At 39.4% G+C, this 26890-nt stretch overlaps 1 protein-coding gene across 1 annotated transcript; it reads left to right on the top strand.

Annotated features, from left to right (window-relative positions):
- Positions 1 to 11549: 11549 nt before the first annotated feature.
- On the top strand, positions 11550 to 26082 carry LOC134484130 (X-linked retinitis pigmentosa GTPase regulator-like). Its single transcript, XM_063280521.1, is given in 4 exon segments — positions 11550 to 12120; positions 12123 to 13505; positions 22048 to 22136; positions 25481 to 26082. Coding segments are annotated over 4 exon segments (2250 nt in total). The 3' UTR covers positions 25688 to 26082.
- Positions 26083 to 26890: the final 808 nt, after the last annotated feature.

Below are 26890 nucleotides of genomic sequence, written 5' to 3'. Positions count from 1 at the left end.
TACCCATAGGCATACAAGAAGCCTACAGAACTCCAAATAGATTGGACCAGAAAAGAAACACCTCCCGTCACATAATAGTAAAACACGAAACGCACAAAATAAAGAAAGAATATTAAAAGCAGTAAGGGAAAAAGGTCAAGTAACATATAAAGGCAGACCTATCAGAATCACACCAGACTTTACGCAAGAAACTATGAAGGCCAGAAGATCCTGGACTGATGTCATACAGACCCTAAGAGAACCAAATGCCAGCCCAGGTTACTGTAACCTGCAAAACTCTCAATTAACATATATGGAGAAACCAAGATATTCCATGACAAAACCAAATTTACGCAATATATTTCTACAAATCCAGCACTACAAAGGATAATAAATGGTAAAGCCCAACATAAGGAGGCAAGCTATACCCTAGAAGAAGCAAGAAACTAATCATCTTGGCAACAAAACAAAGAGAAGAAAAGCACACAAACATAACCTCACATCCAAATATGAATATAACAGGAAGCAATAATCACTATTCCTTAATATCTCTCAACATCAATGGCCTCCAATCCCCAATAAAAAGACATGGATTAACAAACTGGATACACAATGAGGACCCTGAATTCTGCTGCCTACAGGAAACACACCTCAGAGAGAAAGACAGACACTACCTCAGAGTGAAAGGCTGGAAAACAACTTTCCAAGCAAATGGTTGGAAGAAGCAAGCTGGACTAGCCATTCTAATATCGAATAAAACCAATTTTCAACAAAAAGTCATCAAAAAAGATAAACAAGGACACTACATATTCATCAAAGGAAAAATCCACCAAGATGAACTCTCAATCCTAAATATCCATTCTCCAAATACAAGGGCACGTGCATACGTAAAAGAAACCTTACTAAAGCTCAAAACACACACTGCACCTCACACAATAATAGTAGGAGATTTCAACACCCCACTCTCATCAATGGACAGATCATGGAAACAGAAATTAAACAAAGACGTAGACAGACTAAGAGAAGTCATGAGCCAAATGGACTTAACAGATATTTATAGAACATTTTATCCTAAAGCAAAAGGATATACATTCCTCTCAGCTCCTCATGGTACTTTCTCCAAAATTGACCATATAATTGGTCAAAAAACGGGCCTCAACAGGGACAGAAATATAGAAATAATCCCATGCGTGCTATGGGACCACCACGGCCTAAAACTGGACTTCAATAACAATAAGGGAAGAATGCCCACATATACATGGAAATTGAACAATGCTCTACTCAATGATAACCTGGTCAAGGAAGAAATAAAGAAAGAACTTAAAAACTTTTTAGAATTTAATGAAAATGAAGGTACAACATACCCAAACTTATGGGACACAATGAAAGCTGTGCTAAGAGGAAAACTCATAGGGCTGAGTGCCTGCAGAAAGAAACAGGAAAGAGCATATGTCAGCAACTTGACAGCACACCTAAAAGCTCTAGAACAAAAGAAGCAAATACACCAAGGAGGAGTAGAAGGCAGGAAATAATCAAACTCAGATCTGAAATCAACCAAGTAGAAACAAAAAGAACTATACAAAGAATCAACAGAAACAAAAGTTGGTTCTTTGAGAAAATCAACAAGATAGATAAACCTTTAGCCAGACTAACGAGAGGACACAGAGAGTATGTACAAATTAACAAAATCAGAAATGAAAAGGGAGACATAACTACAGATTCAGAGGAAATTCAAAAAATCTTCAGATCTTACGATAAAAGCCTATATTCAACAAAACTTGAAAATCTGCAGGAAATGGACAATTTCCTAGACAGATACCAGGTACCGATGTTAAATCAGGAACAGATAAACCAGTTAAACAACCCCATAACTCCTAAGGAAATAGAAGCAGTCATTAAAGTTCTCCCAACCAAAAAGAGCCCAGGTCCAGACGGATTTAGTGCAGAATTCTATCAGACCTTCATAGAAGACCTTATACCAATATTATCCAAACTATTCCACAAAATTGAAACAGATGGAGCCCTACCGAATTCCTTCTATGAAGCCACAATTACTCTTATACCTAAACCACACAAAGACCCAACAAAGAAAGAGAACTTCAGACCAATTTCCCTTATGAATATCGATGCAAAAATACTCAATAAAATTCTGGCAAACTGAATCCAAGAGCACATCAAAACAGTCATCCACCATGATCAAGTAGGCTTCATCCCAGGCATGCAGGGATGGTTTAATATATAGAAAACCATCAACGTGATCCAATATATAAACAAACTGAAAGAACAGAACCACATGATCATTTCATTAGATGCTGAGAAAGCATTTGACAAAATTCAACACCCCTTCATGATAAAAGTCCTGGAAAGAATAGGAATTCAAGGCCCATACCTAAACATAGTAAAAGCCATATACAGCAAGCCAGTTGCTAACATTAAACTAAATGGAGAGAAACTTGAAGCAATCCCACTAAAATCAGGGACTAGACAAGGCTGCCCACTCTCTCCCTACTTATTCAATATAGTTCTTGAAGTTCTAGCCAGAGCAATCAGACAACAAAAGGAGGTCAAGGGGATAGAGATTGGAAAAGAAGAAGTCAAAATATCACTATTTGCAGATGATATGATAGTATATTTAAGTGATCCCAAAAGTTCCACCAGAGAACTACTAAAGCTGATAAACAACTTCAACAAAGTGGCTGGGTATAAAATTAACTCAAATAAATCAGTAGCCTTCCTCTACACAAAAGAGAAACAAGTTGAGAAAGAAATTAGGGAAACGACACCTTTCATAATAGACCAAATTAATATAAAGTACCTCGGTGTGAATTTAACCAAGCAAGTAAAAGATTTGTACAATAAGAACTTCAAGACACTGAAGAAAGAAATTGAAGAAGACCTCAGAAGATGGAAAGATCTCCCATACTCATGGATTGGCAGGATTAATATAGTAAAAATGTCCATTTTACCAAATGCGATCTATAGATTCATTGCAATCCCCATCAAAATACCAATCCAATTCTTCAAAGAGTTAGACAGAACAATTTGCAAATTCATCTGGAATAACAAAAAACCCAGGATAGCTAAAACTATCCTCAACAATAAAAGGACTTCAGGGGGAATCACTATCCCTGAACTCAAGCAGTATTACAGAGCAATAGTGATAAAAACTGCATGGTATTGGTACAGAGACAAACAGATAGACCAATGGAACAGAATTGAAGACCCAGAAATGAACCCACACACCTATGGGCACTTGATTTTTGACAAAGGAGCCAAAACCATCCAATGGAAAAAAGATAGCATTTTCAGCAAATGGTGCTGGTTCAACTGGAGGTCAACATGTAGAAGAATGCAGATCGATCCATGCTTATCACCCTGTACATAGCTTAAGTCCAAGTGGATCAAGGACCTCCACATCAAACCAGACACACTCAAACTAACGTAAGAAAAACTAGGGAAACATCTGGAACACATGGGCACTGGAAAAAATTTCCTGAACAAAACACCAATGGCTTATGCTCTAAGATCAAGAATCGACAAATGGGATCTCATAAAACTGCAAAGCTTCTGTAAGGCAAAGGACACTGTGGTTAGGACAAAACGGCAACCAACAGATTGGGAAAAGATCTTTACCAATCCTACAACAGATAGAGGCCTTATATCCAAAATATACAAAGAACTCAAGAAGTTAGACCGCGGGCTGGAGAGACGGCTCAGTGGTTAAGAGCACTAACTGCTCTTCCAGAGGTCCTGAGTTCAATTCCCAGCAACCACATGGTGGCTCACAACCATCTGTAATGAGATCTGATGCCCTCCTCTGGTGTGTCTGAAGACAGCTACAGTGTACTTGTATATATAATAAATAAATAAATCTTTAAAAAAAAAGAAGTTAGACCGCAGGGAGACAAATAACCCTATTAAAAAATGGGGTTCAGATCTAAACAAACAATTCACAGCTGAGGAATGCTGAATGGCTGAGAAACACCTAAAGAAATGTTCAACATCTTTAGTCATAAGAGAAATGCAAATCAAAACAACCCTGAGATTTCACCTCACACCAGTGAGAATGGCTAAGATCAAAAACTTAGGTGACAGAAAATGCTGGTGAGGATGTGGAGAAAGAGGAACACTCCTGCATTGTTTGTGTGTATGCAGACTGGTACAACCATTCTGGAAATCAGTCTGGAGGTTCCTCAGGAAATTGGACATTGAACTGCCTGAGGATCCAGCTATACCTCTCTTGGGCATATACCCAAAAGATGCCCCAACATACAAAAAAGACACGTGCTCCTCTATGTTCATAGCAGCCTTATTTATAATAGCCAGAAGCTGGAAAGAACCCAGATGCCCTTCAACAGAGGAATGGATACAGAAAATGTGGTACATCTACACAATGGAATATTACTCAGCTATCAAAAACAATGACTTTATGAAATTCGTAGGCAAATGGTTGGAACTGGAAAATATCATCCTGAGTGAGCTAACCCAATCACAGAAAGACATACATGGTATGCACTCATTGATAAGTGGTTATTAGCCCAAATGCTTGAATTACCCTAGATGCCTAGAACAAATGAAACTTAAGACGGATGATCAAAATGTGAATGCTTCACTCCTTCTTTAAAAGGGGAACAAGAATACCCTTGGCAGGGAAGAGAGAGGCAAAGATTAAAACAGAGACTGAAGGAACACCCATTCAGAGCCTTCCCCACATGTGGCCCATACATATACAGCCACCCAATTAGACAAGATGGATGAAGCAAAGAAGTGCAGACCGACAGGAGCCGGATGTAGATCGCTCCTGAGAGACACAGCCAGAATACAGCAAATACAGAGGCGAATGCCAGCAGCAAACCACTGAACTGAGAATAGGACCCCCGTTGAAGGAATCAGAGAAAGAACTGGAAGAGCTTGAAGGGACTTGAGACCCCATATGTACAACAATGCCAAGCAACCAGAGCTTCCAGGGACTAAGCCACTGCCTAAAGACTATACATGGACTGACCCTGGACTCTGACCTCATAGGTAGCGATGAATATCCTAATAAGAACACGAGTGGAAGGGGAAGCCCTGGGTCCTGCTAAGACTGAACCCCCAGTGAACTAGATTGTTGGGGGGAGGGCGGCAGTGGGGGGAGGGTGGGGAGGGGAACACCCATGTGGAAGGGGAGGGGGTAGGGGGATGTTTGCCCGGAATCCGGGAAAGGGAATAACACTCGAAATGTATATTAGAAATACTCAAGTTAATAAAAAAAAAAAAAAGAAAGAAAGAAACCTGGATTTTAAAAAGTGAAACTGAAGAAGGTGATGAATCAGGCAAGAAGAAAAATCAATAAAACAGACTGCCAAAAAATGTCAATATAATCAACCTGCTTGAATGTATTGTAATTCAGATATGCAAATTTTAGTTGGAAAAAATACAAATCATTTCAAACAATAAAGCAGTGTGTTGTTTCTAAAAAAAAAAACAAAAAGAAATACTCAAGTTAATAAAAAAAAATCTCCCCCATCTTATTCAGCATGGCAGGGGGCATCAAGCACTAATCACTTGGAAAAAAACATTTGTTTCTACCATTTGATTCCCATTTCTCTGTTCAGGCTAACATGTTCTTGCAGAGTGAAGTGATAAGGAACTGGTCCAAAAGCAATTAGAATTCCATCTGCTCCTGGTTCTGCTTTTCAGGCCTTAAATATCACATAAATATCTCCCAGAGTCTTTGTACCTACTGCTTTGTGCAGGAGCCATTGTCATTTGGGAGAAAGTTTATTTCGGGTTGCCTTGCTTTCCTAAACAGCAGAATCTTTTGTTAGAATCAACTCTGTGTTTCCACTTAAGATCTATTGCTTGTGACCCAGGCTTAAAGGATTCCATGAAATATCAAGCAGTCCTGGTAAGAATCCTGAAAGTAAACCATGGCATTTCAGTTTAAAAAAAAAACCAGAGACATAGACAGACTAAGAGAAGTCATGAACTAAATGGACTTAACAGATATTTATAGAACATTCTATCTTAAAACAAAAGGATATACCATCTTCTCACCATCTCATGGTGATTTCTCCAAAATTGGGCACATAATCAGTCATAAAACAGGCATCAACAGATACAAAAAGATAGAAATAATCCCATGCATCCTATCAAACTACCACGGGCTAAAGCTGGTCTTCAATAACAATAAGGAAAGAACGCCCACATATACATGGAAGTTGATCAATGCTCTACTCAATGATAACCCGGTCAAGGAAAAAATAAAGAAACAAATTAAAGACTTCTTAGAATTTAATGAAATGAAGGTACAACATACCCAATCTTATGGGACACAATGAAAGCTGTGCTAAGAGGAAAACTCATAGCCTTAGAGTGCCTGCAGAAAGAAACAGGAGCGAGCATATGTCAGCACCTTGACCACACACCTAAAAGCTCTAGAACAAAAAGAAGCAAATACACCCAGGAGGAGTAGAAGGCAGGAAATAATCAAACTCAGAGCTGAAATCAACCAAGTAGAAACAAAAAGGACTATACAAAGAATCAACAGAACCAAAAGTTGGTTCTTTGAGAAAATCAACAAGATAGATAAACCCTTAGCCAGACTAACCAGAGGACACAGAGAGTGTGTCCAAATTAACAAAATCAGAAATGAAAAGAGAGACATAGAAACAGAAACAGAGGAAATTTAAAAAAACATCAGATCCTACTACAAAAGCCTATATTCAACAAAACTGAAAAATCTGCAGGAAATGGACAATTTCCTAGACAGATACCAGGTACTGATGTTAAATCAGGATCAGATAAACCATTTAAACAACCCCATAACTACTAAAGAAATAGAAGCAGTTACTAAAAGTCTCCCAACCAAAAAGAGCCCAGGTCCAGACGGGTTTAGTGCAGAATTCTATCAGACCTTCATAGAAGACCTGATAGCAATACTATTCAATCTATTCCACAAAATTGAAACAGATGGAGCACTACCAAATTCCTTCTATGAAGGCACAATTACTCTTATACCTAAACCACACAAAGACCCAACAAAGAACTTCAGACCAATTTCCCTTATGAATATCGACCCAAAAATACTCAATACAATTCTTGCAAACTGAATCCAAGAGCACATCAAAACAATCATCCACCATGATCAAGTAGGCTTCATCCCAGGTATGCAGGGATGGTTTAATATACGGAAAACCATCAAGTTAATCCATTATATAAACAAACTGAAAGATAAAAAACACATGATCATTTCATTAGATGCTGCGAAGCCATTTGACAAAATTCAACACCCCTTCATAATAAAAGTACTTGAAAGAACAGCAATTCAAGGCCCATATCTAACCATAGTAAAAGCCATACACAGCAAACCAGTAGCTAACACTAAACGAAATGGAAAGAAATTTGAAACAATCCCACTAAAATCAGGGACTAGACAAGGCTGCCCACTCTCTCCCTACTTATTCAGTATAGTTCTCGAGGTCCTAGCCAGAGCAATCAGACAGTGAAAGGAGATCAAAGAATACAGAGTGGACAGAGAGAAGTCAAAATATCACTATTGCAGATGATATGATTGCATATTGAAAGGACCCGAGAAGTTCCACCAAAGAACTTCTAAACGTGATAAACACCTTTATCAAAGTGACTGGCTATAAAATTAACTCAAATAAATCATTAGCCTTCCTCTACACAAAAGAAAAAGAAGCTGAGAAAGAAGTTAGGGAAATGACACCCTTCATAATAGTCCCAAATAATATAAAATAACTCGTTGTGACTTTAACCAAGCAAGTAAAAGATCTGTGTAATAAGAACTTCAAGCCTCGGGGTTGGGGATTTAGCTCAGAAGTAGAGCACTTGCCTAGCAAGCACAAGGCCCTGGGTTCGTGTCTCAGCTCTAAAAAAAAAGAACTTCAAGCCTCTGAAGCTATAAATTGAAGAAGATCTTAGAGATCTTTCCATGTTCATGGATTGGCAGGATAAATATAGTAAAAATGACCATTTTTACAAAAAGATCTACAGATTCAATGCAATCCCCATCAAAATACCAATCCATTTCTTCATACAGTTAGACAGAACAACTTGTAAATTCATCTGGAATAACAAAAAACCCAGGACAGATAAAACTCCTCAACAATAAAAGGACTTCCGGGAGAATCACTATCCTTGAACTCAAGCAGTATTACAGAGCAGTAGTGATAAAAACTGCATGGTATTGGTACAGAGATGGGCAGATAGACCAGTGGAATAGAATTGAAGACCCAGAAATGAACCCACACACCTATGGCCACTTGATTTTTGACAAAGGAGCCAAAACCATCCAATGGAAAAAAAGATAACATTTTCAGCAAACAGTGGTGGTTCAACTGGGGGTCAGCATGTAGAAGAATGCTGATTGATCCATTCTTATCACCCTGTACAAAGCATAAGTCCAAGTGGATCAAGGACCTCCACATCAAACAAACTACACTCAAACTAGTAGAAGAAAACATGGGGGAAAGATCTGGAACACATGGGCACTGGAGAAAATTTCCTGAACAAAACACCAGTGGCTTATGCTCTAAGATCAAGAATTGACTAATGGGATCTCATAAAGTTACAAAGCTGTAAGGCAAAGGACACTGTTGTTAGGACAACACAGCAAACAAAAGATTTGGAAAAGATCTTTATAAATCATACATCTGAGAGAGGGCTTATATCCAAAAATATACAAAGAATTCATGATGTTAGACTTCAGGGAGACAAACAACCCTATTAAAAAGGGGTTTCAGAGTTAAACAAAAATTCACAGCTGAGGAATGCCGAATGGCTGAGAAGCACCTAACAAAAAGTTCAACATCTTTAGTCATAAGAGAAATGCAAATCAAAACCACCCTGAAATTCCACCTCACACCACTCACAATGACTAAGATCAAATACTCCACTGACAGCAGATGCTGGTGAGGATGTGGATAAAGAGGAACACTCCTCCATTGTTGGTGGGATTGCAGACTGGTACAACTGTTCTGGAAATCAGTTTGGAGGTTCCTCAGAAAATTGGACATTGAACTGCCTGAGGACCCAGTTATACTCTCTTGGGCATATACCCAAAAGATGCCCCAACATATAAAAAAGACACATGCTCCTCTATGTTCATAGCAGCCTTATTTATAATTCCATCTACACAATGGAATATTACTCAGCTATCAAAAACAATGACTTTATGAAATTCATAGGAAAATGGATGGAACTGGAAAATATCATCCTGAGTGAGGTAACCCAATCTCATAAAAACACACATGGTATGCACTCAGTGCATATAAGTGGATATTAGCCCAAATTCTAGAATTACCTTAAATGCACAGAACACATGAAAGTCAAGAAGGATGACCAAAATGCGGATTCTTTACTCCTTCTTTAAAAGGATAGCAAGAATAAACTTGGGAGGGGATAGGGAGGCAAAGTTTAGAACAGAGGCTGAAGGAACGCCCATTCCGAGCCTGGCCCACATGTGGCCCATACATATACAGTCACCAAACTAGATAAGATGGATGAAGCAAAGAAGTGCAGGCTGACAGGAACCGGATGTAGATCTCTCCTGAGAGACACAGCCAGAATACAGCAAATACATAGGCGAATGCCAGCAGTATACCACAGAACTGAGAACGGGACCCCCTTTGAAGAGAAAGGACTGAAAGAGGTGAAGGGGCTTGAGACCCCCATATGAACAACAATGCCAACCAACCAAAGCTTCCAGGAACTAAGCCACTACCCAAAGACTATACATCGACTGACCCTGGGCTCCAATTGCATAGGTAGCAATGAATAGCCTAGTATGGGTAACAATGGAATGGGAAGCCCTTGGTCCTTCCAAGGCTGTACCCCCAGTGAACGGGATTCTTGGGAGGAGAGTGGCAATTGGGGGGAAGTATTGGAAGTGGAACACCCATATAGAATGGTAGGGAGAGGAGTAAGTGTGATGTTCGAATGGAAACCGGGAAAGGGAATAACATTTGAAATATAAATAAGAAATATCCAATTTAATAAAGATGTAAAAAATAAAGCTTTATTTCCTAAAAGAAAAATACTCAATAAAATTCTCACAGAACTAATCCAAGAACACATCAGAACTATCATTCACCACAACAAGTAGGCTTCATCCCAGGGATGCAAGTTTGGTTCAATATATGAAAATTCATAAGTGTAATACACCATATAAACAAACTCAAAGAAAAATATTGTATAATAATCTTTTTAGATGCAGAAAAATCATTTGACAAAATACAACACCCCTTCATGTTAAAAGTTTTAGAGATCAGGAATTCAAGGCCCTGCCTAAGCATAATAAAAGCAATTTAATGCAAACCAAAAGCCAGTATCAAATAAAATGGAGAGATACTTGAAGCAATCTCATAAAAATCTGGCAGAAGACAAGGATGCCCACTCTTCCCATATCTATTCAAGATAATAGTCTAAGTGCTACCTAAGACAATAAGACAACAAAAACAATCAAGGGGATACAAATTGGCAAAGAAGAATTAATGGTATCACTATTTGCAGATGAAATGATAGTATACATAAGTGACCCCAAAAATTCTATCAGAGAACTTCTCCAACTGATAAACAGTTTCAGCAATGTGGCCGGATATAAATTAACTCAAATAAATCAGTAGCCTCCCTTTAAACAAATGATAAACAGGCTGAAAAAGAAACTAGGGAAAGAATCCCCTTCACAATTGACAGATAATATAAAATATCTTAGGGGTAACTCTAACCAAATAAGTGAAAGATCTTTATAATAAGAACTTTTTCTCTCAAGAAAGAAATAGAAAATCTCTGAAAAGGAAGAGAGCTCATATGCTCATGGATTGGCAGAATTAACATAGTAAAAATGGCCATCCTACCAAAGGCAATCTACAGATTCAATGCAATCCCCATCAGAATCCCAACACAATTCTTCAAAGTCATGGAAAGAGCAATTCTCCCCAGGAATCACCATCCCTGACCTCAAGCTCTCTTACAAAGCACTAGTGATTAAAAAACCGCATGGTATTGAGACAGGTGGATCAATGGAATAGAAATGAAGACCCAGAAATAAAACCATACACTTATGCCTACTTGGTCTCTGACAGAGAAGCCAAAAATATACAATGGAAAAAATAAAGCATTTTCAATAAATGGTGCTGGTCTGACTGGATGTCTGTAAATAGAAAAATGAAAATAGACCCATATATGTCTCCATGTAGAAAGCTCAAGTCTAAGTTGATCAAAAACCTCAACATAAAACCAGATAAACCCAAACTAATAGAAGAAAATGTGGGGAAGAACCTCAAACATACGGGCACAGGAGACATTTTCCTGAACAGTACACCAGTGCCTTATGCTCTAAGATCAAGAGTTGACAAGTGGAACTTTATAAAATAGTAAAGCTTCTGTAAGGCAAAGGACACTGTCAGTAGGAAAGAATGGCAACCAACAGATTGGGCAAAGATCTTTATACATCCTACATCCGAGGGCAAATATCCAATATATACAAGAACTCAAGAACTCAAGAAGTTAGACTACAGAGAATCAAATAACCCTATTAAAAATGGGGTACAGAGTAGTGGTCGATGCCAAGAGGGTCGTGATGGGGAACCGGGGGGCTAGGGCAGTACCTTAGGCCCAATCGAGTCGCCCCTGCTGTCTTTCCGAAGCAGGCACAGTTTCTGTTCGCAGCCTTCGGCATGGCAGAATCTGAGTCATTGGTTCCTGATACGGGTGCTGTATTTACATTTAGAAAAACTAAATTTGCTGAAAACATTCCTAGCAAATTCTGGTTTAAAAATGACGTACCCATATGTTTTTCATGTGGAGATGAACATACTGCCTTTGTTACAGGAAATAATAAATTGTACATGTTTGGCAGTAACAACTGGGGCCAGTTAGGATTAGGATCAAAATAAGCTATCAGCAAGCCAACATGTATCAAAGCCCTTAAGCCTGAAAAGGTGAAACTTGCTGCATGTGGAAGGAACAATATCTTAGTTTCAACAGATACTGGTGGTGTATATGCAGCTGGTGGAAATAATGAAGGCCAATTGGGGCTTGGTGACACTGATGACAGAGATACCTTTCATCAAATTGGCTTCTTTACACCTAGTGATATCATTAAACAGCTCTCTGCCAGTGCTAATACATCAGCCACTCTGAGGATGGAAAACTTTTTATGTGGGGTGACATTTCTGAAGGGCAGATCGGTTTGAAAAATAAAAGTAATGTATGTATCCCTCATGAAGTGACTGTCAGTAAGCCAATTTCATGGATCTCTTGTGGATATTACCATTCAGCTTTTGTAACAAGGGATGGGGAGCTGTACACATTTGGAGAACCTGAGAATGGAAAGTTGGGCCTTCCCAACCAGCTGCTGATCAATCACAGATCTCCCCAGCGTGTGCTGGGGATTCCTGACAAGGTGATTCAAGTAGCGTGTGGTGGAGGGCACACTGTGGTTCTCACAGAGAAAGTTGTGTATGCCTTTGGACTGGGACAGTTTGGACAACTGGGCCTTGGCACTTTTCTTTTTGAAACTTCAGAACCCAAAATCATTGATCGTATTAAGGATCAGAAAATAAGTCATATTTCCTGTGGAGAAAACCATACAGCTTTGATGACAGATATAGGCCTTATGTATACTTTTGGAGACAGACGGCATGGAAAATTAGGGCTTGGAATGGAGAATTTTACCAATCAGTTCTTCCCTACTTTGTGCTCTAATTTTTTGAAATTTACAGTTCAATTGATTGCCTGTGGGGGATGTCACATGCTAGTTTTTGCCACTCCACGACTTGGTACAATAGACGAAACTGAATTTGAAGAAGTGTATGAGCCTTATATGAGTACAGGTTCTTTATCCATCAATGATCTCTCCCCAGGAAGTTCTCTGAATAGATCTTTATCAGCGCGTCTGAGACGAAGAGAGCGGGAGAGACCCTCATGCTCTGCTTCAATGCTGGGAACACTGCCTCCATTAGAGGGGACTTCTGCCTCCACTTCAGCTTCTTATTTTTGCCCCAGTTCAATCCCCTTCCATTTGTCTGTGAATAACTACCCAGAGAAAAGCACCTCTGACTCCATGGAGCCACTGGACTCAGATTATTTTGAAGATAAAATGAACAAAGAGACAGAGACAGAAAATTCTTCAGCAGTGGATTCAGAAAACTTTGGTGAAACCATTGATATCTTAAATATGACACATATGATGACCACGAGTTCCAATGAGAAGTCATTATATTTTTCACCAATTCAAAAACAGCCGATTCCTCAACTTTCAGAAAGTGTGAAACCAGAAGCGGAAGGCATGGATGAGCAAATTAGTGTTCCAAATGTAGAAGACACTGTAGAAGAAGAAGGGAAGAAAGAAAAGGAGACTGTAGAAGAAGGAAGTCTACCTGAGGATGCCCTTCCTGAAACAGAAGGCTCCGAAACTGTCGTTCCTGCTGATGAGAAGTCAGCTGAAATTGTTAAAGAGGAAGACAGTGCCAGCCTTCTGCAACGGAACCTTCGTGAGTACAATAAAAATCCAAAAGGTATAAGCATATTTGACTTCAAAATGACATTTTCAATTTACTTTAACTATGTATATGGCTGTGTGTCAAATGAGTTCAGAAGAGAACTCTGTACATGCCCTTGCCCAGAGTTTCACATGGCTTGTAAGTTGTCTGCGGTGGATGGAGAGAACTCAATTTGAGCCCCGAGCAGTATCCACTCTTTGTTTTTTGTTTTTTTTTTTTTTTTATTATCTTGAGTATTTCTTATATACATTTCAAGTGTTATTCCCTTTCCCGGTTTCCGGACAGACATCACCCTCCCCCCTCCCCTTCCTTGTGGGTGTTCCCCTCCCAAACCTCCCCCCATTGCCACCCTCCCCGCATAGTCTAGTTCACTGGGGGTTCAGTCTTAGCAGGACCCAGGGCTTCCCCTTCCACTGGTGCTCTTACTAGGATATTCATTGCTACCTATGGGGACAGAGTCCAGGGTCAGTCCATGTATAGTCTTTAGGTAGTGGCTTAGTCCCTGGAAGCTCTGGTTGCTTGACATTGTTGTACTCTTGGGGTCTCGAGCACCTTCAAGCTCTTCCAGTTCTTTCTCTGATTACTTCAACGGGGGACCTATTCTCAGTTCAGTGGTTTGCGGCTGGCATTCGCCTCGGTATTTGCTGTATTCTGGCTGTGTCTCTCAGGAGCGATCTACATCCGGCTCCTGTCGGTCTGCACTTCTTTGCTTCATCCATCTTGTCTAATTGGGTGGCTGTATATGTATGGGCCACCTGTGGGGCAGGCTCTGAATGGGTGTTCCTTCAGTCTCTGTTTTAATCTTTGCCTCTCCCTTCCCTGCCAAGGGTATTCTTTTTCCTCATTTAAAGAAGGAGTGAAGCATTCACATTTTGATCATCCGTCTTGAGTTTCCTTTGTTCTAGTGATCTAGGGTAATTCAAGCATTTGGGCTAATAGCCACTTATCAATGAGTGCATACCATGTATGTCTTTCTGTGAGTGGGTTATCTCACTTAGGATGATGTTTTCCAGTTCCAACCATTTGCCTACGAATTTCATAAACTCGTTGTTTTTGATAGCTGAGTAATATTCCATTGTGTAGATGTACCACATTTTCTGTATCCATTCCTCTGTTGAAGGGCATCTGGGTTCTTTCCAGTTTCTGGCTATTATAAATAAGGCTGCGATGAACATAGTGGAGCACGTGTCTCTTTTATATGTTGAGGCATCTTTTGGGTATATGCCCAAGAGAGGTATGGCTGGATCCTCAGGCAGTTCAATGTCCAATTTTCTGAGGAACCTCCAGACTGATTTCCAGAATGGTTGTACCAGTCTGCAATCCCACCAACAATGGAGGAGTGTTCCTCTTTCTCCACATCCTCGCCAGCATCTGCTGTCACCTGAGTTTTTGATCTTAGCCATTCTCACTGGTGTGAGGTGAAATCTCAGGGTTGTTTTGATTTGCATTTCCCTTATGACTAAAGATGTTGAACATTTCTTTAGGTGTTTCTCAGCCATTCGGCATTCCTCAGCTGTGAATTCTTTGTTCAGCTCTGAACCCCATTTTTTAATAGGGTTATTTGTTTCCCTGCGGTCTAACTTCTTGAGTTCTTTGTATATTTTGGATATAAGGCCTCTATCTGTTATAGGATTGGTAAAGATCTTTTCCCAATCTGTTGGTTGTCGTTTTGTCCTAACCACAGTGTCCTTTGCCTTACAGAAGCTTTGCAGTTTTATGAGATCCCATTTGTCGATTCTTGATCTTACAGCATAAGCCATTGGTGTTTTGTTCAGGAAATTTTTTCCAGTGCCCATGTGTTCCAGATGCTTCCCTAGTTTTTCTTCTATTAGTTTGAGTGTGTCTGGTTTGATGTGGAGGTCCTTGATCCACTTGGACTTAAGCTTTGTACAGGGTGATAAGCATGGATCGATCTGCATTCTTCTACATGTTGCCCTCCAGTTGAACCAGCACCATTTGCTGAAAATGCTATCTTTTTTCCATTGGATGGTTTTGGCTCCTTTGTCAAAAATCAAGTGACCATAGGTGTGTGGGTTCATTTCTGGGTCTTCAATTCTATTCCATTGGTCTATCTGTCTGTCTCTGTACCAATACCATGCAGTTTTTATCACTATTGCTCTGTAATACTGCTTGAGTTCAGGGATAGTGATTCCCCCTGAAGTCCTCTTATTGTTGAGGATAGCTTTAGCTATCCTGGGTTTTTTGTTATTCCAGATGAATTTGCAAATTGTTCTGTCTAACTCTTTGAAGAATTGGATTGGTATTTTGATGGGGATTGCATTGAATCTGTAGATTGCTTTTGGTAAAATGGCCATTTTTACTATATTAATCCTGCCAATCCATGAGCATGGGAGATCTTTCCATCTTCTGAGGTCTTCTTCAATTTCTTTCCTCAGTGTCTTGAAGTTCTTATTGTACAGATCTTTTACTTGCTTGATTAAAGTCACACCGAGGTACTTTATATTATTTGGGTCTATTATGAAGGGTGTCGTTTCCCTAATTTCTTTCTCGGCTTGTTTCTCTTTTGTATAGAGGAAGGCAACTGATTTATTTGAGTTAATTTTATACCCAGCCACTTTGCTGAAGTTGTTTATCAGCTTTAGTAGTTCTCTGGTGGAACTTTTGGGATCACTTAAATATACTATCATGTCGTCTGCAAATAGTGATATTTTGACCTCTTCTTTTCCGATCTGTATCCCCTTGATCTCCTTTTGTTGTCTGATTGCTCTGGCTAGAACTTCAAGAACTATATTGAATAAGTAGGGAGAGAGTGGGCAGCCTTGTCTAGTCCCTGATTTTAGTGGGATTGCTTCAAGTTTCTCTCCATTTAGTTTAATGTTAGCAACTGGTTTGCTGTATATGGCTTTTACTATGTTTAGGTATGGGCCTTGAATACCTATTCTTTCCAGGACTTTTATCATGAAGGGGTGTTGAATTTTGTCAAATGCTTTCTCAGCATCTAATGAAATGATCATGTGGTTCTGTTCTTTCAGTTTGTTTATATGATGGATCACGATGATGGTTTTCCTTATATTAAACCATCCCTGCATGCCTGGGATGAAGCCTACTTGATCATGGTGGATGATTGTTTTGATGTGCTCTTGAATTCGGTTTGCCAGAATTTTATTGAGTATTTTTGCGTCGATATTCATAAGGGAAATTGGTCTGAAGTTCTCTTTCTTTGTTGGGTCTTTGTGTGGTTTAGGTATAAGAGTAATTGTGGCTTCATAGAAGGAATTCGGTAGGGCTCCATCTGTTTCAATTTTGTGGAATAGTTTGGATAATATTGGTATAAGGTCTTCTATGAAGGTTTGATAGAATTCTGCACTAAACCCGTCTAGACCTGGGCTCTTTTTGGTTGGGAGACCTTTAATGACTGCTTCTATTTCCTTAGGAGTTATGGGGTTGTTTAAATGGTTTATCTGTTCCTGATTTAACATCGGTACCTGGTATCTGTCTAGGAAATTGTCCATTTCCTGAAGATTTTCAAGTTTTGTTGAATATAGGTTTTTATAGTAAGATCTGATGATTTTTTGAATTTCCTCTGAATCTGTAGTTATGTCTCCCTTTTCATTTCTGATTTTGTTAATTTGGACGCACTCTCTGTGTCCTCTCGTTAGTCTGGCTAAGGGTTTATCTATCTTGTTGATTTTCTCAAAGAACCAACTTTTGGTTCTGTTGATTCTTTCTATGGTCCTTTTTGTTTCTACTTGGTTGATTTCAGCTCTGAGTTTGATTATTTCCTGCCTTCTACTCCTCCTGGGTGTATTTGCTTCTTTTTGTTCTAGAGCTTTTAGGTGTGCTGTCAAGCTGCTGACATATGCTCTTTCCTGTTTCTTTCTGCAGGCACTCAGCGCTATGAGTTTTCCTCTTAGCACAGCTTTCATTGTGTCCCATAAGTTTGGGTATGTTGTACCTTCATTTTCATTAAATTCTAAAAAGTTTTTAATTACTTTCTTTATTTCTTCCTTGACCAGGTTATCATTGAGTAGAGCATTGTTCAATTTCCACGTATATGTGGGCATTCTTCCCTTATTGTTATTGAAGACCAGTTTTAGGCCGTGGTGGTCCGATAGTATGCATAGGATTATTTCTATCTTTCTGTACCTGTTGAGGCCCGTTTTTTGACCAATTATATGGTCAATTTTGGAGAAAGTACCATGAGGAGCTGAGAAGAAGGTATATCCTTTTGCTTTAGGATAGAATGTTCTATAAATATCCGTTAAGTCCATTTGGCTCATGACTTCTCTTAGTCTGTCTACATCTCTGTTTAATTTCTGTTTCCATGATCTGTCCATTGATGAGAGTGGGGTGTTGAAATCTCCCACTATTATTGTGTGAGGTGCAATGTGCGTTTTGAGCTTTAGTAAGGTTTCTTTTACATATGTAGGTGCCCTTGTATTTGGGGCATAGATATTTAGGATTGAGAGTTCATCTTGGTGGATTTTTCCTTTGATGAATATGAAGTGTCCTTCCTTATCTTTTTTGATGACTTTTAGTTGAAAATTGATTTTATTTGATATTAGAATGGCTACTCCAGCTTGCTTCTTCTGACCATTTGCTTGGAAAATTGTTTTCCAGCCTTTCACTCTGAGGTAATGTCTGTCTTTGTCTCTGAGGTGTGTTTCCTGTAGGCAGCAGAATGCAGGGTCCTCGTTGCGTATCCAGTTTGTTAATCTATGTCTTTTTATTGGGGAGTTGAGGCCATTGATATTGAGAGATATTAAGGAATAGTGATTATTGCTTCCCGTTATATTCATATTTGGAAGTGAGGTTATGTTTGTGTGCTTTCATTCTCTTTGTTTTGTTGCCAAGATGATTAGTTTCTTGCTTCTAGGGTATAGCTTGCCTCCTTATGTTGGGCTTTACCCTTTATTATCCTTTGTAGTGCTGGCCTTGTAGAAAGATATTGTGTAAATTTGGTTTTGTCATGGAATATCTTGGTTTCTCCATCTATGTTAATTGAGAGTTTTGCAGGATACAGTAACCTGGGCTGGCATTTGTGTTCTCTTAGGGTCTGTATGACATCTGTCCAGGATCTTCTGGCCTTCATAGTTTCTGGCGAAAAGTCTGGTGTGATTCTGATAGGTCTGCCTTTATATGTTACTTGACCTTTTTCCCTTACTGCTTTTAATATTCTTTCTTTATTTTGTGCGTTTGGTGTTTTGACAATTATGTGACGGGAGGTGTTTCTTTTCTGGTCCAATCTATTTGGAGTTCTGTAGGCTTCTTGTATGCCTATGGGTATCTCTTTTTTTAGGTTAGGGAAGTTTTGTTCTATGATTTTGTTGAAGATATTTACTGGTCCTTTGAGCTGGGAGTCTTCACTCTCTTCTATACCTATTATCCTTAGGTTTGATCTTCTCATTGAGTCCTGGATTTCCTGTATGTTTTGGACCAGTAGCTTTTTCCGCTTTACATTATCTTTGACAGTTGAGTCAATGATTTCTATGGAATCTTCTGCTCCCGAGATTCTCTCTTCCATCTCTTGAATTCTGTTGGTGAAGCTTGTATCTACAGCTCCTTGTCTTTTCTTTTGATTTTCTATGTCCAGGGTTGTTTCCATGTGTTCTTTCTTGATTGCTTCTATTTCCATTTTTAATTCCTTCAACTGTTTGATTGTGTTTTCCTGGAATTCTTTCAGGGATTTTTGCGATTCCTCTCTGTAGGCTTCTACTTGTTCTCTAAGGGAGTTCTTTATGTCTTTCTTGAAGTCCTCCAGCATCATGATCAAATATGATTTTGAAACTAGGTCTTGCTTTTCTGGTGTGTTTGGATATTCCGTGTTTGCTTTGGTGGGAGAATTGGGCTCCGATGATGCCATGTAGTCTTGGTTTCTGTTGCTTGGGTTCCTGCGCTTGCCTCTCGCCATCAGATTATCTCTAGTGTTACTTTGTTCTGCTATTTCTGACAGTGGCTAGACTGTCCTATAAGCCTGTGTGACAGGAGTGCTGTAGACCTGTTTTCCTGTTTTCTTTCAGCCAGTTATGGGGACAGAGTGTTCTGCTTTCGGGCGTGTAGTTTTTCCTCTCTACAGGTCTTCAGCTGTTCCTGTGGGCCTGTGTCTTGAGTTCACCAGGCAGGTTTCTTGCAGGGGAAAAGTTGGTCCTACCTGCGGTTCCAAGGCTCAAGTTTGCTCGTGGGGTACTGCCTAAGTCCTCTCCGCTGTGGCAGCAACCAGGAAGATCTGCGCCGCTCTTTCCGGGAGCCTCCGTGCACCAGGGTTCCAGATGGCGTTTGGTGTTTTCCTCTGGCGCCTGGATGTGCACTGAGTGCAGTCTCTTCTGGTTTCCCAGGCGTGTCCGCCTCTCTGAAGGTTCAGCTCTCTCTCCCACGGGATTTGGGTGCAGAGAACTGTTTATCCGGTCTGTTTCCTTCAGGTTCCGGCAGTGTCTCAGGCGCAGGGGTCCTGCCGCTCCCGGGCCCTCCCCTACGGGAACCCAGAGGCCTTATACAGTTGCCTCTTGGGCCAGGGATGTGGGCAGGGGTGGGCAGTGTTGGTGGTCTCCTCCGCTCTGCAGCCTCAGGAGTGCCCACTTGATCAGGTGGTGAGGTCTCTCTCCCACGGGGTTTGGGAGCAGAGAGCTGCCGCAGTATCCACTCTTAAGTGCTGCTCCATCCCTCCAGCCCCGCAACCTGCTGAAGAATCAGAAGTTTATCATCAGCTACATATATGATGCGCAAAAATGCCATCCCAATATTATATTTGTTTCCTCTATTCTGTAAAACCTTGAATAAGGAGACCTCTGAGCTAGTTCTGTGAAGCGGAGTAGAGAAGAAATGGTCCATGCGATTCTTGTGTGGCCAGGACATTTGAGTGAACATGTGGAGAGAACTTGCCGTTTTCTTAAATAAGCTACAATGGACAGAGAATGGCAGCAGTAAGTCATAAGGTGATAAGGGGTGAGATTCTTACAATGCTTATTTTCATATGGCCCTTTAAATAGGCTTGTCCATGTTCACTGTTACCTTCTCTGCTTCTTCAGATGCAGTCTACACTCATTAGCCATGGCTGCCTATGTGTCACTGTTGGAGGATTTAGAACTAAATCTATCTCTTCTTCCCTCTTACTCAACCAATAGCATCTTGGGCCTTTGCTCAAATTCCAACTTAATCCTTGTCAAATACTAGGGTCTTCTTTGCACAAACTAATATGACTGAGCTGTCCTGGAGCCTAGTTAGTTCCTCTAGGACCTGCATTTGTGTCTCTAATGTTACTGCAGGCACTGAAAAACGATCTAAAGCTTGTTAGTGTAGTAGCAGGTGCCATACAATACAGGAGACTGGGAGTGTACTTGGTTTAAGATGCAAACCAGCTGTGCTTGTGCTGTAAGGCTCATCCATTATGTCTATATCATCAGCCTAGATATGCTTTCTACTGTGTTTTCATTAGGAAAAATTGTTCATGGGCTTAGGATGTAGCCCAGTGGTAGAACACTTGCCTAACATAGTCACGACTCTGGGCTTGGTCCCTAATACCTCAGAAATAAATCAACTATTCATGGGACTGGATATCTGACTGATAAGAACTAAACAGAGGAAGAAATAGTTCCCTCCATTATGTTGTCCTTATAACGTCCACAAAAAGAATAGTAAGTTTTAGATTATTTTTAGTAACATGCTAAATTATTATCACCTATAAGGATTTTTAGAATGTAGTCATAGTATCAAAAAGAAACTAAATATAGACTTCAAAGGTTGACCATATCAAACCAAAAACTATAATGCTTCATCCATTTTCTCTTAATGATTATTATCCAGCTATATAATGAATGCATGGATTAGCTTGAAACTTAAAAGTAGCGTGTTAATTTGAATGCAAGGAATAAAAATAAAACAAGATTAATAAAGTACATGATGTAGGGGTCAGGAAAATAGCTTAATCATTAAAGCCCTGTCATGTAATCATGAAGATATGAATTTGTATTCCCAGCACCCACATTAACAAGCTGGGTGTGGTGACATACTTCAGTGTTCCTAGTGCTGGGGAGGCAGATGCAAGAGTATCTTTCAAGTTCTCTGGCCAAATAGCATTGCCCATTCAGTGAACCCCAGGTTCAATGGGAAATCCTGTCTCAAAAGCTAAGGTGGAGATGATAAAGGAAACCATCAGTCATTGCTCTCTGGCCTAGACACACAGACACACAGACACACAGACACACACACACACACACACACACACAGAGAGAGAGAGAGAGAGAGAGAGAGAGAGAGAGAGAGAGAGAGAGAGAGAGAGAGGTTGGGGGAGACGGGAGGGGAGAGAAAGAGTTCTCTTAAAATTATATTTCCATGTGTCTTCTCCGGCATTTCCTGCTGACCATAATAGGAAATTTCGGATAGTCATAATCTAAATAGTTTTGCATTGGTTAAGTTATCCAGGCATCTTACCATAACTGAATCCATTTCTCAGGAATTGTGTGGTATGACATTACTTACTTGTCCAGTAGTGAGCTCTTTCTATATTATTCTACAACTTAGAGTTGATAATTTCCCTGAAAATGTGAAGAATTTCTTTTTCTTTAGTTAGAATAATATTTTTACATGTATCCATTTGTAGGACACATGTATGACCGAGTAAAGAGCAGCTCTTCAGAAATTCTGGGAGGTAATGAACCAACAAGTAAAGACATAAAAAAGGCTAAAAAAGTAAGTGAAGTGAATTGTTCATTTTGGTATTGAGACCAAAATATTGAATTCACATTCTACTTTTCCTATGCTAGTCCCTTATAGGAGTTTTATAACCCCAAAGTATGTAAAGGGTTTATGGTGGTGGCTCATGTTTTTAATAAGCTAGCTTTCTGCTGTTAGAATTTGCCTGCTAGAGAGATTTAGCCCCCTCTTTTTAACATGGACTTTAAATAGGTACATTGAAAGCATACTCAACAGCTGCATTTTGACTTCAAATGTTTTATGGGCATTCCTAATGTCTGGGACTGACCATTGTTATTATATTTTCTCAAATAACCACAGAATCTTACAATAATGCTCTGCCTTGATATCCTTTCTTTTCCATTCTACAAACGACTGTACCCAATGTTTTGATTTTCTTAATGTCGTGAACCATGTTGTTACTTGGTTTTGATATCACATGCTTTGCTCATATTACTTCTTACCAATCAGAAGTCTTATGCTCGCCAAAGAAATCCTTTAGAAGTTTTTTTTTTTATAGGTGTCTGTTGGTGGTTTATACCTTGCATTTCAGTTGGCCTGAATACACTTTTCTATTTAATCATAGTTTTCAGTGATAAATAGTATAACTACTTGGCTAGTATTGCTTCTGTTCCAGCTGTTGCTGTTAAGAATATGGCTTTAGGAATTGACTAGAGGTTGACCTCGGTAGATCAGTTGCCTAGTGTGCTTGAGACCCTGGGTTCCCTCCCCTGCACTGTAAAACAAATATTGCTTTCACAGAATTCTTGAGAGCTTTCTATGTAACCTTTCATTTTAACTTACTTGAAACATATGACCCTTGAATCTCAGAAATCACTTAATTTATATTTTTAAAATTTGTTATATATTATGTATTTGAACATTGTACCCCTGCTTCAGATTATGACACAAATATTTTCTTTCTGTTGTTCATAAATTTAATATCAGTTTATTATTTACTATGTCTCTTCATACATTGGGCAATTTCAAGGTTTTTATTGATTTTATATTATCTCTTTTACTGATACTGTTCTGCTTTTTTTGAATTTTAATTTCAATGTTTTTTGCATTTAAAAAGACTTATTTTTATTTTCTATGTATAATGTTTTGCCTGTATCACATGCCTGCAATGCCCATGGAGGCTAGAAGAGGGCACAGAGCCCCTGGAACTAGAGCCAAAAAATGGGTGCTGGGAGCTAAACCTAGGTCTTCTGAGGGAGCAGCAAAGGTTCTGAACTGCTGACCCATCTCTCCAGTCCCATTTCTCTTAAAGATTATTTTTGTTTTATGTGTTTTGCCTGCATGCATGTGGTGTGTTTACCACTTGTGGATAGGTGCCAGAACATGGCACCATGAGCCCTGGAACTGGAGTTATAGACTCTTTGCTGTCATATTGGTGCTAAGAACCAAACTTGGTCCTCTGCAAGAGCAATAAGTGCTCACTACGCCATCTCTCCAGCCTTTTTCTCCCTTGCATTTCAGGTGAACTTATATTTTATTATTTTAAAATTGGTGTAATGATTTCTGCTTTAAAGAACTTAAGAATACCCATTCTCTATCTTTTTACTTAGCAATTATAATGTAAACATCTTCCAGAGGCAAACATGTATGTTTTGCTCTGGCTCAGTTACTAATAATAGTGCTTTGTTTCTGTCTATGTTTTAATTTGGATTGAATTTATGTTCAACCAGGACTTTTGCACATAAATCCCCTTAAGCCTAGGTAAGCATTAGTCTACCCATGGAAAATAGTTTGCTAGTCTCTCTTTTAGATCTGAAATGGCTTCAGGTCATTGTCTATTTAAGGATTGCCTACCCATACTGGTCATATGAACTTCAAACTTACCTCAATAACATGTTTCTTCTTTATCCAAAAAAACAAATGTTGCATGGTATTTATTTGTCTCCTGATGTTTATATGTATTTATGATGTTTACTACTTACAGAGAGTAAACAGTTCTTTGAGGAGCTCCACATTATTTAAGGGTTGACCTAGTCCAGTTCCCTATAGTTTGTGAACTCAGATTTCTTAAAGCCCCAGGGTTTAGATTACCAGGTATACATATGCAGTTTCAGTGATCATTCCCTAAGTGTGTTTCTTCCCATTTTAGGGCCCACAGGGACTATCTTTACACTCTTGAAAAATGACCTGTGTATTAGAAAGTTACACTTCTTCAACTTAATAGGGGGTGCTGTTTTGTAGTGGAGCAGTTTTAAGATGTGTACCCTCCAGTACAGCAAGTCAAGTGATGCTTTTATTTAATCCATAGACTTTTTTCCTAGAAGTTGTTACAGGTTATTTTTTACTCTGGTCACCTCCTTCTTACGGTTAAAGACGAGTTGGTATTGTTGTCATTGTTGTCATCATCATCTCCATTTTGATTTCTGAAACAGCCACATCCTCATGAATTTTTCATTTCCTGTGTTTTTCCTGGTTCCGATATCTCATCAGAAGCATTTCTTGTATGATAGCTCCTTGAAGGATACTAATTTCTCCCTGGATAAGTCATCAAAGGTCCTAAGTCAGATGAGACCTTTTTTCTAAGATGATGATCTTGCCCACTATCTCCTTCTGCACATGGTCCTGTTGACCATACACCTCTTAGTAAGTTTTCCTTCTCTGACTTCCAAGCTGCTTTCTTTTTCCAAATTTGTCCTTACAAACCTCAGTCCTCGGGGATGCCTTGCCACATCTGCCTGACTCTCAAGTATTGCTCCTCATAAGTTGTTCTTTGGCTCTCTTCGGTGTCTGCCGGGGATCTGGCTACCTCCATCTGTTATCTATATCCTGCATGTCCCAGTGCTGGCCTCCCAGCACAGCCCCTCCATCCCCACTGCTGACTCAGACCCACAAGCCTCACGTGCTTTTCATTTGCCAACAGTAGTTTTTTCAGAACTTCTGATCTCAGGAATGTGAGGTATGCCCTCCTTTTCTAGAGTGTCACAACAGAAATGATCTACAGTTGAGGTACACTAGTGGTATCAGAAAAAGTCCCCACAAATAACCCAGTCCTCTTAACATTTAAATGAGTGATTTCCCAGTTTTCATTTGTTTCTTTTACAAGACAAAAAAGAGTGAAACCTTAGTGATCACCTGTGATCAACCATGATGATGAAAGTATTGTTAGGGTTGAAAGTGAGTTGTACTTTAGTTATTATGACTGCATTATTTTACAAGGGAAGAAAATCTGTTGGGATGCTAAGGACACATTGCTGTACATATGTGTACACTAAAATGTGATTTAATCTATGCTCAGGCCTGTTAAAAAATGATATCCCTGCATAGTTTCTGAATATTTTCCTTACTGAAATGAAATCTTTTTGTTTGTGTGTTTTTGCTAGATTTCCTTCTTTAATCAGATGTCATTGACAGGTCAGAAACTGATGCAGAGTGCTAATGATCCACTCCCAGAGATAAAGCCAATAGGAGACCAAATAGCCTTACAAAGTGATAAGAAAGATGCCAACCAGAACCACATGGGTCAGAATCTTCAGGATACTGCAACACCAAATATGGAAGGAAAGTCCAAATCCTGTACAATTCTATAAATGTATGTTTATGTTTCCATGGTCACCGAGCACATTTATTCTTCATACTTGAAAAATGTTGTGACTTCTGAAGGAAATTCCCTGATAACACTGTTTAAAAAGATATTAATTAGTATGTTTGGCTTGGTTTGGACAATATGAACAGATTTAATATTTATTTATGTTAATATTCTTATCAAGCAGTTTCCAAAGTACATGTACCTCCAACTCTCCTTGAAGTGTTCTGGCCTTAACTGCTCAGTGTTGCATAAAACAATATATTTTTATATTTGGAAACCAATTGAAGCTATTTCATAGTTTTGCCAACATAGTTATTGTACTTTGTAATTTCCTAAGACAATGTTCATAATATTACAACACTGGAACAGTTTTGGATATATTTACAACATTTTAAAACAGGCAAATTGTAATGAACTTATTTTAATAAATTATATCTGGTTGGTTTTGCTGTAAAAAAATGGGGTACAGAGTGAAACAGAGAGTTCCCAACTGAGGAATAGCTAATGGCTGAGGAGCACCTAAAGAAATGTTCAACATCCCTCCTCATCCGGGAAATGCAAATCAAAACAACTCCAAGATTCCAACTTGTGCCAGTCAAAATGGCTAAGGTCACAACTTCAGGTGACAACACGTGTTGGTGAAGCTGTGGGGAAAGAGGAACACTCCTCCATTGCTAGTGGGACTGCAAACTGGTATAACCACTCTGGAAATCAATTTGGAGGTTCTTCAGAAAATTGGACATTGAACTGCCTGAGGATCCAGCTATACCTCTCTTGGGCATATACCCAAAAGATACCTCCCTATGCCACAGTGGCACATGTTCCACTATGTTCCTCATGGCTTTATTTGTGGAACCTGAAGCTGGAAACCACCCAGATGTCCCACGACTGAAGAATGGATACAGAAAATGTGGTTCATTTACATAATGGAATACTACTCAGCTATTAAAAATGAGGACATTCTGAGTTTTGCAGGCAAAAGGATGGAGCTAGAAAATATCATGCTGAATGAAGTAACTCACACCCAAAAGTTATGTTCTCACGAATAAGGGGATATTAGCCCAAATATAGTACAGAATATCCAGGATACAGTCCACAGAACTCAAAATGGACAAGCTGAAGGGCTCAAGTGAGGACACCTCAGTTCCAGTTGGGAGGGAGAAGAAAGCAACCACAATAGGAGAGGGAGGGAAGTACAGGGGAG

The sequence above is a fragment of the Rattus norvegicus genome, chromosome X, assembly GCF_036323735.1.
Source record: "Rattus norvegicus strain BN/NHsdMcwi chromosome X, GRCr8, whole genome shotgun sequence".
NCBI lineage: Eukaryota > Metazoa > Chordata > Mammalia > Rodentia > Muridae > Rattus > Rattus norvegicus.
The sequence above is the reverse complement of the archived record's forward strand: the minus strand, read 5'-3'. Positions and strand labels throughout refer to the sequence as shown.